Source organism: Raphanus sativus, chromosome 3, assembly GCF_000801105.2.
Source record: "Raphanus sativus cultivar WK10039 chromosome 3, ASM80110v3, whole genome shotgun sequence".
Taxonomy (NCBI): domain Eukaryota; kingdom Viridiplantae; phylum Streptophyta; class Magnoliopsida; order Brassicales; family Brassicaceae; genus Raphanus; species Raphanus sativus.
In genome coordinates this window covers 19,016,707-19,031,209 of record NC_079513.1, presented here as the reverse complement: position 1 = coordinate 19,031,209, position 14,503 = coordinate 19,016,707, and the positions used below count along the sequence as shown (strand labels likewise).

General features: G+C 35.2%; 3 protein-coding genes and 1 non-coding gene across 6 annotated transcripts; 2 read left to right on the top strand and 2 right to left on the bottom strand.

Annotated features, from left to right (window-relative positions):
* Positions 1–1,241: 1,241 nt before the first annotated feature.
* On the top strand, positions 1,242–6,341 carry LOC130494576 (transcriptional corepressor LEUNIG_HOMOLOG-like). Of its 3 annotated transcripts, none has more exons than XM_057004833.1 (19): positions 1,242–1,322; positions 1,489–1,553; positions 1,647–1,687; positions 1,754–1,851; positions 1,986–2,095; positions 2,178–2,458; positions 2,560–2,638; positions 2,740–2,851; positions 3,025–3,074; positions 3,163–3,435; positions 3,833–3,898; positions 3,993–4,223; positions 4,390–4,528; positions 4,607–4,716; positions 4,819–4,968; positions 5,049–5,204; positions 5,292–5,408; positions 5,578–5,775; positions 5,926–6,341. In XM_057004833.1, exons 3-19 carry the CDS (start codon positions 1,656–1,658, stop codon positions 6,067–6,069), a joined length of 2,346 nt encoding a protein of 781 aa, XP_056860813.1. In that variant the 5' UTR covers positions 1,242–1,322; positions 1,489–1,553; positions 1,647–1,655; the 3' UTR covers positions 6,070–6,341. The 3 variants fall into 3 exon arrangements, with proteins under 3 accessions (XP_056860813.1, XP_056860811.1, XP_056860812.1); XM_057004831.1 differs by having other exon boundaries at positions 4,384–4,528; XM_057004832.1 differs by lacking the exon at positions 1,242–1,322 and having other exon boundaries at positions 1,329–1,553; positions 4,384–4,528.
* A 1,563-nt stretch (positions 6,342–7,904) lies between these two features.
* On the top strand, positions 7,905–9,969 carry LOC108847168 (cyclin-dependent kinase inhibitor 4). The gene is made up of 3 exons (XM_018620355.2): positions 7,905–8,495; positions 9,180–9,410; positions 9,509–9,969. The coding sequence occupies exons 1-3, from the start codon at positions 8,035–8,037 to the stop codon at positions 9,576–9,578; spliced, it is 762 nt and encodes a 253-aa protein (XP_018475857.1). The 5' UTR covers positions 7,905–8,034; the 3' UTR covers positions 9,579–9,969.
* Positions 9,970–10,930: 961 nt separating this feature from the next.
* On the bottom strand, positions 10,931–11,550 carry LOC108845412 (cytochrome b5-like; the record flags this gene model as incomplete). The annotated part of the gene is made up of 2 exons (XM_018618627.2): positions 10,931–11,327; positions 11,463–11,550. Coding segments are annotated over 2 exons (339 nt in total), but the record flags the coding sequence as incomplete, so codon positions are not given.
* Positions 11,551–12,211: 661 nt separating this feature from the next.
* Positions 12,212–12,314, bottom strand: LOC130510344 (U6 spliceosomal RNA). Its single transcript, XR_008944016.1, has one exon. It is a non-coding gene; the product is annotated as a U6 spliceosomal RNA (small nuclear RNA).
* Positions 12,315–14,503: the final 2,189 nt, after the last annotated feature.

Sequence of the window (14,503 nt, the reverse complement as noted above, 5' to 3'; positions counted from 1 at the left end):
AGTTTACTAAAAAACACAATTATAAGTAAACAAAAAAAAAACACGTCCATTGCTTCCATTATAACTCAACAGAAACAAAAATGCTTTGACATGTCGAAGTCGAACAAACCCAAGTAACACAAAAAACGAACACAATCAAAACATTACTTTACCGAGACATTAATTTTAAAATGTGTTCAGAGCTCCAGAATTTTAACTATAGTGTAACTATCACATACTTATCATATTTCAAATTAAATCAAACGATAAATCAGCTTTGAATACATGCCTCACAAGAAACAAATGTAAAAAACATATAAAAATAAAATAAACAATATTAAATATATACTCTAACCGTTGAAATTATTTTTTAAAAATCACATCCCGCCCGTAGGGCGGGCCGATCCTAGTGATGTTATAAAGAGAAAAAATGAGGGACTTTCCTCTCTTTTTAGAGGATCCACGTCAGATTCTCTTTATTGCCTGTGGGTTCCACGTTTTTACCAGATTCTGGTCTGACTGAACTCGGTTTAGTTTGATTATGAAGAAAGTAATAGTTTGGGTTGGGCTTCCATGTTTGGTTTGAGGATAAATTAAAAAGCAAACTATTAAATGTGGCTTATTGTGTTTAAGCTGGGTCTGGGCCTCCGTCTTTGGCCTGATGAGTGAGTAAAATTTGATTACTATTGGTACTACTTATTAAAATTCGTGATGTATTCTTCTAGTAATTTGTATTTTGTTTAAAAACAAGAAATTAACTTCTAAGTTAAATTTTCTTAAAAAATATCAAACCAAAAAATAATTACTCAATTTTCGAATACCATAAAGATAAATAAAAATTTAAATTCAGAATTCAAAAGATATTTAAATAATTTTATACAGTTTGCCAAACATAAAATTTATTTAAAATTTATTTAGTATGTATTCAATTGTGTTCTGTTCAATATGTGTTAAATTTAATTAATTTATTGAAATACAACTATTGATATTTTTTTTGTCAGCATTGACATTTTTGTTTATAATATTCGTATTATAGAAGATTTTTGTTTAATTGTATTGATTAAAAATTATCTCTACCATTGCTCTAAAATGATGTAAAACGAACCCGTTTAACCCATTCAAATCACCATCTTCATAAAGGAGCTTCAAGCGAAAACCCAATTCAAGGCCCACTAAAGAGCTTATAACTCCAAACATTTAGGCCCATTAGTAAACCCAAACCGAGCTTATTGAACCAAACCCATGAAAGATCTCCAGAACTGTTTAAAACCTTTTCATCTGATCTCTCTCTCTCTCACACACACATCTGTTTCATGATCGATTTACTTCAATAGCTCCTCCAGGTGAAAAAACGTTTCACTTGAATCTCTCCAAACCCTAGATTCTCAATTTCGTTTGTTCTCTCTCAATCAAATTGTGACAATTCGATTACTTCTATGTTCAATTCGACGAATCCTTGAAGCTAATTTAATTTTCCTCAATTTCATTCTGACTTCTCTGTGTATGCAGCGCCAATGCTCGATCTCTAATTTTGAAAATCGAATTAGGGTTCTGATCTGTTTGGGTTTACTCAGGTTAGTTTTCTTTTTATCAATCATCAAACAATCCAAATTCTGAGTCAATTCAATTTGAATTAATATTTTAATTACCTCAAATCTCGATCTCAGGCGGAAGCTATGGCGCAGAGTAATTGGGAAGCTGATAAGATGTAAGTGAAATTGTGTTGGTAAAGTCTGTGAATTTTTAGATTTTAACTTTTTGGGGGTTGGTGTAGGCTTGACGTTTACATATATGATTATCTGGTGAAGAAGAAACTGCATAACACTGCTAAGTCTTTTATGACTGAAGGCAAAGTCTCTCCTGATCCTGTTGGTAAAAAAACAAAACCCACTTCTGAAGTTTATGTTTTGTCGCCGTTTCTTGTTTCATTAGGAATTGGGGTTTTTAGCTATGTGATTTGACTCGTTTGGAGTTTATTTTATTTGTGGTGTGTGTGAATGATGTAGCGATTGATGCACCTGGTGGGTTTCTTTTTGAGTGGTGGTCTGTGTTCTGGGACATCTTTATTGCTAGGACGAATGAGAAGCATTCTGAGTCTGCTGCAGCTTATATAGAGGTGGACTATCTACTATCTGGAGATATTGTTTTTTTTTTTGTTTTTTCAGTTTGGTGACTAACCAGTGGCTTTGAACTAATAGGCACAACAAGGTAAAGCGAAGGAGCAGCAAATGCAAATGCAGCAGATGCAGATGATGCGCCAAGCTCATATGCAGCAGCGTAGGGATCCTTCTCTTGTGGGTCCGATGAATGCTATTGGCTCTGAAGGGATGATTGGGCAGTCTAATAATGCCAGTGCTATGGCTGCGAAAATGTACGAGGAACGTATGAAGCAACCGAATACAATGAACACTGAGACATCCCAACCCCATATGGATGCTGCAAGGATGGCCCTTCTCAAATCAGGAACAAGCCATCATGGGTAAAAAAATTGTCTCAGTTTATGTTTCTTTTTGCATGCGTATTTGCTTTCCTCACACCGTTTTGACCCCTTTCTCACCCTTTTTTTCTGTCCTGAAACAGTCAGATGGTCCAAGGGAATCATCAAGGAGGTGTTTCGGCAGCACTGCAGCAACTTCATTCACGGAATCAGCAGGCCCCTGTAATTACCTTACTTGATGATGACTGTTCAAATCTCTCCTTTTTCAGGAAAGTTTCCAATTAAATATTTTGGTGTGCATCTGAATCTCTTTGAACGTCCAGGAAATCAAAAGTGAAGTTAATCTTGGAGCATCTCCAAGACAACTGCCAGTGGATCCTTCTCCAGTTTTTGGCCAGGGAATTCTGCAATCAAAGCCTGGGATGGGGAATGCAGGTAAATGAATCCAATGTAATGCGTACCGGATTATACACTCACTATCGCAATTAATTGACCTTTGAATCCAAAGCTAACATATTCTTCCCTGTTATATTCTGAATAATTATGGTGAATTACGCAGGGTGATATGGTTAAATCAGATCTTATGTTTTTTTTTTTCTCTTGTGAAGGATTAAACCCTGGAGTTGGTGTTCTTCCTTTGAAGGGATGGCCACTAACTGTAAGTCACTGTGGTTCCTTTGCATGATTTATCTTCTTGTCATTCTAAATCCAGTTCTTCATCAAATTTGTTGACAAATGTTATACAGGGCATCGATAATATGCGACAAGGTTTAGGCCCTCAGAAAGCTTTCCTTCAAAATCAAGGTCAATTTCAGCTCTCACCGCAGCAGCAGCAGCAACAACAAATCATGGCTCAGGTTCAAGGGCAAGGAAATATGACTAATTCATCCATGTATGGTGGCGACATGGATCCTCGAAGATTTACAGTATTGCCCAGAGGAAACCTGAGTTCGAAAGATGGCCAACAGAATGCAAATGATGGCTCTATTGGATCCCCTATGCTGTCAAATTCGTCAAAGGTGAGATTTTTTTCTTCTAAAATCAGCCAAATGCATATCCCTGTTGAATGCAGTGGCATCTGTTGAGCTGAATTCTTTCATTTTTTCGGGTGAACTTGCCACAATAAGCATCTCATATGTGTTCGTTAGTTGGTAAATTGGATCAATACGGTCCTTGTAGGTATGTTTGCGATAATTGTAGTCTATGATATCCTGCAACTGCTGCTACTTGTCATTAGAAAAATTTGTAAGATAATGTGTTTGTGTTGTCCTTATGGAGATCTATCCAGGGAACACAATTTGGTTTCTCCTTGTTAACCTCACCCTCTCAAGAGAAAATTTATCTGCAAGTAATAGCTTTTGACTGCCAAACATCTTTCTGATTTTCCATTTTTCTGTTGCTGTTTTTGGTCTTTAGCTTATCAATATGCCGACAGTACAGCAATCTTCTTCTCAGCAACAAGATCCTTTACTATCACAGCAGGTACTTTTATGTTGATCATGTGGTGTTGTCTATATTAGTATAATTTAGTTTGTAAGATCATTGATTCACAACTTCTTTTTTGTGTCTTTGATAGAACAATCGCAAAAGAAAAGGACCTTCCTCTTCTGGTCCTGCTAACAGTACAGGGACAGGAAACACAGTTGGCCCATCCAACTCACAGCCGTCAACTCCTTCAACGCATACCACCCCTGTCGAAGGAGTAGCTATAACTGGTAACATGCAGCATGTGAATAACATGCCAAAAGGACCTATGATGTATGGTTCCGATGCAATAGGTGGTCTTGCATCATCAGCAAACCAACTGGTATGTTTCTTAAAACAATCTAGCTTAATTCTTGTGACATCTGAATCCAGCATGCAGCTGTCTTGGTGTGAAAGGAAGTGCTTTCTTAGCGGCTTTAGTTTTCTCTTGCATTGCCCATGGAGCCTTGTTATTTTCATATTTCTTATGATAAGAAATATAGCTGCAGGATGACATAGAAGCGTTTGGAGATGTGGGAGCCCTAGAAGATAACGTAGAATCGTTTTTATCCCAAGATGATGGAGATGGAGGAAGCTTGTTTGGCACCCTAAAGCGGAACCCTTCTGAGCATACCGAAACCTTAAAGGGTATTAACTCTCCCCCTCAGACTAAATATGCTACTAACAGACGATTGATAGTAACAGTGGTCCTTTTTTCTCTTTCAGCTTTTAGTTTCAGTGAGGTTGGCTCTATAAGAAGAAGTGCCAGTAAGGTCATCTGCTGTAATTTCTCATCTGATGGGAAGTTGTTAGCTAGCGCTGGACATGATAAGAAGGTGCAACATCTTAAATCTCTGAGGATGGAGCATGCAGTTTTCTTATAGGTTTTGTTTGTTTAAGAACAGATAATGTGGACGCTAATTTCTTTTTGTCAGTAGGTTTTTATTTGGAACATGGAAACGCTACACACTGAGATCCCTCCGGAAGAGCATGGTCATATCATCACAGATGTTCGTTTCCAACCTAATTCAACTCAACTGGCTACGTCTTCGTTCGACAAAACTATCAAAATATGGGATGTTTCTAAGGTATAGTTAATTCATCTCTTCTTAACTGTATCCATTTTTTTTTTCTGTTGTGACTGACCACTTACTACTAATTTTTGCAGCCTGGTTACTTCGTACGAACAATTTCTGGTCACAATGCACCTGTAATGTCCCTTGATTTTCACCCTAAGAAAACCGATTTGTTCTGCTCTTGTGATACCAACAATGAGATTCGTTTCTGGAGCATCAACGCTGCTAATTGCCTTCGTGGTATAAAGGCAAGCCCCCTCTGGACTTTCGTATGCATTGCCTTCTCCTCGAGTTGAACTTTGTTTTTTCTAATCTTCTAAGTTTTTCAAGCACAGGGTGCTAGCACGCAAGTACGGTTCCAGCCAAAAGTTGGACAATTTCTTGCTGCAGCTTCGGAAAATATTGTGTCAATTTTCGATGTTGAACAGTACAGAGGGGTCCATTCGCTTAAGGTAAAAACCCCTGAAGATAATTATTTTTGTTTTACTTCTACATTCAACAGCATAGGACTTTATTTTCTACTTTTAGGACTTATGCAACTTGGAAGTCCAATGTGTTCGCTTGTTTGACAAAATCCAATGATTTATGTCTCATGGGATGGACTTATCTTTGATCTGTTAGGGACATTCCTCAACTGTGCATTCTATTTGTTGGAACCCAACCGGAGAGTTGGTAGCTTCTGTTAGCGAAGACAGTGTTAAAGTATGGTCTGTGAACTCAGGAGATTGCATCCACGAGCTCAGTTCTAGTGGAAACAAATTCCACTCTTGCGTTTATCACCCTACCTATCCCAACCTCTTGGTCATCGGTGGGTACCAGGTATTCATTTTTCATGACCCCCTGAATTTCAAAAGCTTTGATTGAATCTGTATCACCACCGTTCAATAGAATCTGGCTCCCTGCTGTTGCTTGATGTGAATGATTTCTCAGTCAGTTGCTTTAACTTTGGTAAAAACGAATCTGTTGCAGTCGATAGAGTTGTGGGACACAGGAGAGAACAAATGTATGACACTAGCGGCTCACGAGTGTGTGATCTCTGCCTTAGCTCAGTCATCTTCAACAGGAATGTTGGCGTCTGCAAGTCATGACAAGTCCGTAAAGATTTGGAAGTAGAAAAAATATTTTATCTTCTTCTTCAAGAAGAGCTCAGGACTATTTTTGAGTCTAATTCTTTGTTAAATGTTTGAAATCAATAAGTTGTTTAATGGGTTTGTTAGCGCAAGAGCAAAGGGACTTGCTTTGTTTTATGATCCGTACTTTCTTTCTTGTTGTGATCTCTAGTGTTTGAAGTGAGACACAGAGATGTAAGTAATTTCCTCTAGTCACCGACATTTTGTTGAAATAATTTATTTTTAATAAGCAACTAAACCCTTTTTAAAGGCCTCTATTTGGTTCTATAAAATAAAAAGGCCTCTATTTGGTTCTTCAGAATAAAAAGGCACTTGGTTAGTTCGTTAGTAAGTTAAAGATGACATACAAAAATCTAGGTAGACACATTGTAACAATACCAAGTTATCTAACTTAGAAATTAGAACTAAAGATGAATGGTTCTATTGATTTTGGAGAAATGATCTAGGTGCAAAGACAAAATAGCAAAAGGTAGACACATTGTAAAAATACCAAGTTATCTAACTTAGAAATTAGAACTTAAGATTGAATGGTTCTATTGATTTTGGAGAAATGATCTAGGTGCAAATTCAATAGCAAAAGGATACATTCATTGATAAATCAATTTTGTTAGACAAGTTTTCTCAAAAAAAAAAAACTTATTTTACATAATTAATATACAAATTTAATTTAGTATTTGATTCAATGTTAGGTTTATCCTATTAGGACAAAATACTTGTTTTTAATCTAAAAATTAATTTGCCCTTATTTAAATAGATCCAAGACATGGAGGAGCACCTTAATCGCTTTTGTCAAGTTCGGAGGTCTGTTCTAGACTTCTAGTACTACTAGAAGTTGACATTCCAAATTCGTCCAATTTCTTCCTAAACGAGCGTTACATACTTTTCGTTGGTCATACCCAAAAACACAGTAAAGAATTTAGGCCATATTGGTTTTTGTATTCGATGCACTATCTATGTGTAGCATATGAATACTGAATACAACAATTAGATATAACATTTAAATATTATTTAATTTTGTAATTTTGATAATAAATTTCAGTTTTTCATTTTTGCAATAATATGTAATTTCGCAATATGAAAGAAAAAAAATAATTTTATGATTTTAGTAGAAATTTTGATTTTAATTTTTTTTATAAAAATAACATTTTGCAAAATAAATCATTTTGTGGTTTTAAAGAAAAGATAATAGTTTATTTCATAAATATATTTAGTAATAATAATTAATATAACCTATTATTTTTATAAGAAAATTGTTGCATAAAAACTTGTTATTTTTATATCTATATTGAAAAGTATATTTAAGTATTTTGGATTTTGAAATGGAAATGATGCATCTAAATTTTATATTTTTAGTATTTCAAATATCTAAATTTTCTAATTACTGTGAGTTTTACATTAAAATGCATCGTCTAACAATATTAAAATTGCATACAAACTAACAACAGCTAAGTATTTAATTTCATATGCATCATCCAACATAAAAAAAAACAAACATGGCCTAAGTATAATCATCATTTTTCCGGAAAAAGATCTAAAAACCATTTCATAGTATTTAATAAATAATATAAAACCAATTGACAGAAAAAAAGCTATCACTATAAAAGAACAATTTGCATGTTGACAAAAAAAAATAACATGAGTCGTCATTTCTATTTCTTTTTTTTTTTCATTTCTACATGTATCGTTATTATATTACACTCAAGTTTTCAGTATTTAAAAGAAACAAGGTTCAATTAACTGAATTGTACATTAAAATAAATAAAAAGAAATAAAGAAAAGTAGAGTGTATTGAAGAAAAAAGAAAGAAAGAGAGAGACAGAGAGTGAAGACCCCACAACAGAGCACAACATCTCTATCACTAACTCCAATCAAACCCTCTCTCTCTACTCTCTTCTCTCTTCTCTCTTCTCTCTTCTCTCTCTGAGCATTCCATGAAACGCATCGGAAAATGGGAAAATACATAAAGAAGAACAAACTCGACGGAGAAGCTATGGCCTTGATGGACGTTTCTCCTTCTCCTTCTTCCCTCGGTGTTCTCACTCGAGCCAAGTCACTAGCTCTCCAACAACGCCGCCTTCAAAAACCCTCTCCTTCTCCTTCTCCTACTAACCCACCGTCGTCGAAACAGAAGATAACTGATTCCTCCTCCGGCGGCGGATCGTATCTTCAGCTGCGGAGCCGCCGGCTCCAGAAGAAGCCTCCAATTGTCGTGATTCGCTCAACCAAACGGAGAAAGCCGCAGCAGCAGCAGCTGAGGAGGGAAGAGGGTCGAAACCCTAACCCTAATCCCCAAAATCTCGATTCTTCGGTTCGAGGGTCTGTTGGTGACGGGTCGGATTCGGTTGGGGAGAGTGTCGTGTTTGGTAAAGACAAGGACTTTAACAAAGAGCTCGACTACGCCAGTGAAAGGTATCGTTTTTTTTTCTAAATTCCTTGAATTGATGAACTCTGTTACTGAAGAGCCTTTTCAATTATTTTTCTCGATTTGAAAATTTATTGTTTTTTTTTTTTTAGCTTTGTGTTATGGATTGATATGATGCCATATTTGCTTTATTCTGACACACCAGACTCTTCTCTCTGTTTCCAGGAAAAATAAAAATATATATTAATCAATTTCTTGAGAATTTATTTAGTGTCTGAGATGGACACTCTAGAAAGCTTATTTTGGGTCTTGTACAAACTGATTATAGAAATGCTTTTTTTTCTTTGGTCTTTAGGTAGTTTTGATGCTAAGATTTAATCAAAAGTTGGATATTTATTTGAACTAATCAACCTTTACTCTGTATTTGGTATACACCTTTCAAGCGTTTCTGAAGCCAATGTCCATTTGAGAGTTACATTACGTCTTTTGGTTTATGCTTTTTGAATCTTTATTGACCCACTATTCAACAGGTTACTACTGATTATCCTTTTTTCTAAGTAGGGCATGACTAGATCAGCTTTAGCTTATAACTATATAGCCTATAGGGAATAAAGTATGTTTGGCTTTTTGCTACTAACTGAGGAAAAGTTAGTTAATTTGATTTTTTATCCGTGTGAGCGTTGTGCGGGAGTGAAATAATGAAAAGTAACATAATATTATTTGCTTTTCAGCTTCAACAGGACCACAAGGGAATCCACACCATGCAGTTTGATAAGGAAGCAGGAAACCACCACCACAAGCCCTGGATCGTCTACGAAGCTTCTTAGCAATGGTATCAGTGACGAGAGCAACCAAAGAGAAGATAGTTTCTCGGAGAGCCATCGTCACCAACCAACTACACCTGAAATGGACGAGTTTTTCTCGGGTGCTGAAGAAGAACAACAAAGGCAATTCATTGAGAAGTATCTGCTCTGTCTTGCAGTGACTAAACCCTTTTTGGTTATATGATCTACTCTGTTCTTCTGTGTCCCTAACGGTTCTGTTTATACTATTGTTTCAGGTACAACTTTGATCCTGTGAACGAGCAACCGCTACCAGGACGGTTTGAATGGAAGAAGGTAGATGATTAGAAAACAACGAGAAAGGGTGGTGGGGTGATTAATAGTTAATACAAAGACTATGTTAACATTATTCCTGCTAATTATCGGTTTGATCTTATTATCCATCATCCGTTTTTCTTAACTTTCCCAACATGTAAAGGAACTTAGGAGCGTTTTTTTACATTGGTGTCTGTAACCATAAGTGGCTGAAAAAGGGTTTGTGTAACACATAACTGATACCAATCCTTTTCAAGGTCTAAACAGATCACCTTAGTATTAGTAGTATTAGTAGTACTAAACTAATAAGAGAAAGTCTGTCAGGGTTTAGGGGTTTAGAGTTCTTTTGGTTAATGGATTGTATTCTGTTGTTATAACTCTCTGTCCTGTAACCATAATAAAAATCTATCTATTTATGTGTATACATGTACCAATCTGAAAAACTTTTAATAAAGACTTATCCTCCTTCTCTGCTTTCTTCTTTCTCTGACTTCATCTTAAGTTCTTGTTCTTTATCATTATCATCATTATGGTCCATGTGTTGCGTTCTTCAGACATGTATACATCACAAGGACAGGTACATTAGCATATACACATATATGCCAACATAGAGAGACAGAAGCTGCTCGTTATGGAAATGGATAGTGTCTTATATGTGGTCTTTGTTATGTCTGTCTTCTCACTAAAATCAAAAGTGTTAAGAAAGATTCTCTATCTCTTTCTATCACTCTTTTGTGTGTGTGTGTGTGTGATGTCCATTGTACTTTCCACTTTGTGGTTTGTGCCCACTATACATCATCATCATGAATCATTGTCTTTTGATCTATCATAGGAACTTCGTCCTCTCTTTGCTTGTCATAATTAAGATTCGTTTTTGTGATTGATTCGAGTCTCCCTCCAACACGACGTCATTTGAAACAGCTGCCAAAACTCGCCGCACGAATCCAAACAAAATGTGCTTTAAACGAAAATTTTATTGATTCTCGAAGTTAAAAAAGCATCGAGTTCTGTGCTACTTGCGGCAAAAGCGGTGAAGAGGTACAAAAGAGGGACCTACAGCTACAGTGTTGAGTTTTGGATTCTTTTTGTGTTGGGATGTGGTCAAGTCCCACTAAACTGCCACACACTCTGTTTTAAGCAACTGCCAAAAAACTCCAAACTGCAACCAATGGAAAGGTCCTTTTATCTCCGCAGTTTGCGATATGTGTTTTTTCTTTCTTCTTTGTTTCTCCTTAGTTAAGTGTTCTCAAGTATTCAAGTTCTTAGTAAGATCTTGATCTTGTTTAGAGAGTTTCTTGGTTAGTTTCTCTTCTAAAGATATTCATATTTTACATTGCAAGATTAGAGAAAGAGTTATGTTTCTTAACCAATACTTAAGCACACCTTCAAACAAATCACTATATATCAATATCAGTTGCATTCCTGCAAGACTGTTGTTCAGAAAACAGTGCAAAACACATTACAAAAGATAGGAACCAGAGAGAGAGACATGAACAAAGGAAGTGATGCTCAAAAAAAAAAGAGAAGAAGACTAGGCTGATTTAGTGTAAATACGAATGCCAACTGCTAAACCGAGAATGGCAAGGGGTACAAGAAACTGAAGGATCTTGATAATGAACTCAGAGGTCTTGTCTTGATTGTAATGAGGCTGTTTAGGAGGTGTGTATTTTGTTTTCTTTGGGATTGTCGTTGGATCAATCTCTCCTACGTAGTACTGCTCCATCATCTCTCTCGCGCTCTCGCTGTGTCCCACGTCCTCGAAATCATCCGTTGCATCCTTACCTTTTAAAAGGAGATTAACCAATAATCAATATGCTATATTGCTATGTATATCAATCAACGCTAAGTGAAATCTGATGTTTAGCCACCAAAGCTTGGAGTTAGGCCATAGTTGTGGTGTTTATATTATATATGGACCTGTTGAAGACAAGAGAACTTCATCCCCACCAGGATGGTCTTCAAGGAACTTGGTCACATTATAAACCTGCGTTTTTGCAGACGTTTGAAATAGGATAAATCAAGATCAACCATGTCTGTTTCTTGTGTGCATTTAACAAGAATGAGCAAACCATAGGAACACACCAGTGATACCACAAGGATTCTAGAAACAATATAGTACACTGGGCAAAGAAACCGGAACTGGACCGAAAATTTTAAATAACCGAAAAGTTTCTATATTTCTATATCTGAAATAACCGAACTGGAACCAAATCAAGAACCGAATAGATATCCAAATATATAAAAATATTAACTATATACATATTACATAATTAAATATCTATTTATAATTTAAAAATCTATTAAAGTATCTAAAACTAGTTTAAGAAAACTAAATTGTTATGAAGTATCGAAACTACTAAAAAGTATCCGAGTATGCGGATATTTTTAATTCCTTGAATTGATGGTGTTACTGAGCTTTTTCGATTGGATTTGAAAATTTAATGTTTTTATTTTATTTTTAACTTTCTGTTATGTAATGATTTTTTTTTTGATTAACGAAAGGGTGATCTAAAGGTTTTTTAGGCCTAAGACTAATCCTTCTAAGAACGACGGCAACCCACGTATTCTTACGATTTAATGCTAATTCCGGTGGCTAAGTGGAATCGAACTCATGGCGGAAGCTCTAGTCAGAATCTTTTTACCACTAGGCCAAAACAACTTGGTTAAAAAATTTGGACCATTTCTCGATTTGTGCGTGTCATCCTTACGCAGGGATCATGCTAATCTTCTCTGTATCGTTCCAATTTTATTGGATGTCCCTGAAAAGATAAAAATAAAAAAAAGTGCAACACTAAGACTTCCCGGAAATGATATTATTACATCATTACATACCATTACATCATTGTGTTATGTAATGATATTATGCCATCTTTGCTTTATCCGACACGCCAGTCTCTTCTCTCTGTTTCCAGGGAAAAAAATATATTAATCAATTTCTGGAGAATTTTTTTTTGCTTAGTAATGTCTGAGATGTTAGATTGTGTCTATGACGCACGCTCTGGAAAAAGCTTATTTTGGGTCTTGTACAAACTGACTATAGAAATGCTTGTTTTCTTTTATCTTTAGGTAGTTTTGATGCTAAGATTTAATCTAAAGTTGGATATTATTTGAACTAATCAACTTTTACTCAGTATTTGGTATACAATGTCCATTGAGAGTTACATTACGTCTTTTGGTTTATGCTTTTTGATCTTTGTTGTTGACCCACTATTCAACAGGTTACTGATTATCTTTTTTCAGTAGGGCATGACTAGATCAGCTTTAGCTTATAACTATTAGCCTTTAGGGAATAAAGTATGTTGGCTTTTTGCTACTAAATGAGGAAACGTTAGTTAATTTGCTTTTTTATCCGTGTGAGCGTTGTGCGGGAGTGAAATAATGAAAGTAACATAATATTATTTGCTTTTCAGCTTCAACAGGACCACAAGGGAATCCACACCATGCAGTTTGATAAGGAAGCAGGAAACCACCACAAGCCCTGGATCGTCTACGAAGCTTCTTAGCAATGGTTTCAGTGACAACAGAAACGAAAGAGAAGAGGGTTTGTCCGAGAGCCATCGTCACCTACCAACTACAGCTGAAATGGACCAGTTTTTCTCGGGTGCTGAAGAAGAACAACAAAGGTATTTCATTGAGAAGTATCTGCTCTGTTATGAAGTGACTTATCCCTTTTTTGGTTATGATCTGCTCTGTTCTTCTGTGTCCCTAACGGTTTCTGTAAACTTTCAGGTACAACTTTGATCCTGTGAACGAGCAACCATTACCAGGACAAATCATTCGACTACAAACCATTTTAATATGTTTACTAGATTTTGACCCGCACATTCATTCAGGTTAGTTTTTGATAATTTTATAAATTATTTTGATGATATTTTAAAATATATAGGTTATGTAGATATTGTTTAGGTTCAGACAAATTTATCTAGACCTGAAAAAATTCAAATTGAACATTGTCCGAAATTTTTTAATACCCAAAATCATAACATTTTAAGGGGCAAATATACTTTTCTGAAATCATAAATATCTAATAAATCCTGTTAAGTGCGGGTGACAACCTAAAGAAATCCTAATGAAATCATAAATATCTAATAAATCTCCTTATAATACAAATCTACTATATTCCTGTTTTAAAATAATTAAAATGAATTAACATAGGAGTAGCATACCAACATTTAACCAATTAATATTTTGTACCGAAACACATTTATTTTGATTTATGATGACCAAATTAAACTGAGGCATTGTGGTCAACAACCAACGTGATTTTAGGTCCAATGGATTTTTTTATTTAAGTTCAAGCAGGCATAATTGTTAGTCAGGGTTAGCAAATTAACAAGCAGTGGCAATCTATGATAAATAGTTAGGAAAAATCAGGGTTAAATATTAATTGTACTTCAGTCTTAATAAATTAAGATTTTGGTCACTTTGAGTTTAGATTAATTTTGGGGAAAAACTATAACAAGATTATTAAAGAGATTTACCCTAAAATAAAAAATATACTTCTATAATTATGAGATTTATACGAACACAAGTCACAATCTATTTAATATCAGATATATGCTAAACAGATGTGATGATCTGTCAAATATTACACATGTCAAGATTTACTTATTTATACATCCAACATTTTTTTAAAACAAGATTGCAAACCCACAAGATACAACCAAGCAAACTAAAAAAATTGTAACAAGAAAGAACGAGTAAATGGATATGGATCATCCTTTTGAAGTTTTTGCGATAAGCATCGCCGTTGGGGCAATAGTATCCTTGGTGGCTACTGGAATATGTTTTCTCATCAAAAAGCTAAATATGGTCAAAGAAAGATCGTAATACAGTGATGAATTAAGCCCATTCAACTTATATCTTCTTTGATCATTATATATTTTAAGAGTAGTATTCAATATGAGTTCTTGAAAGACAAATGTTATTTCGTGCAGACAAGAATTATGTATGCTTAT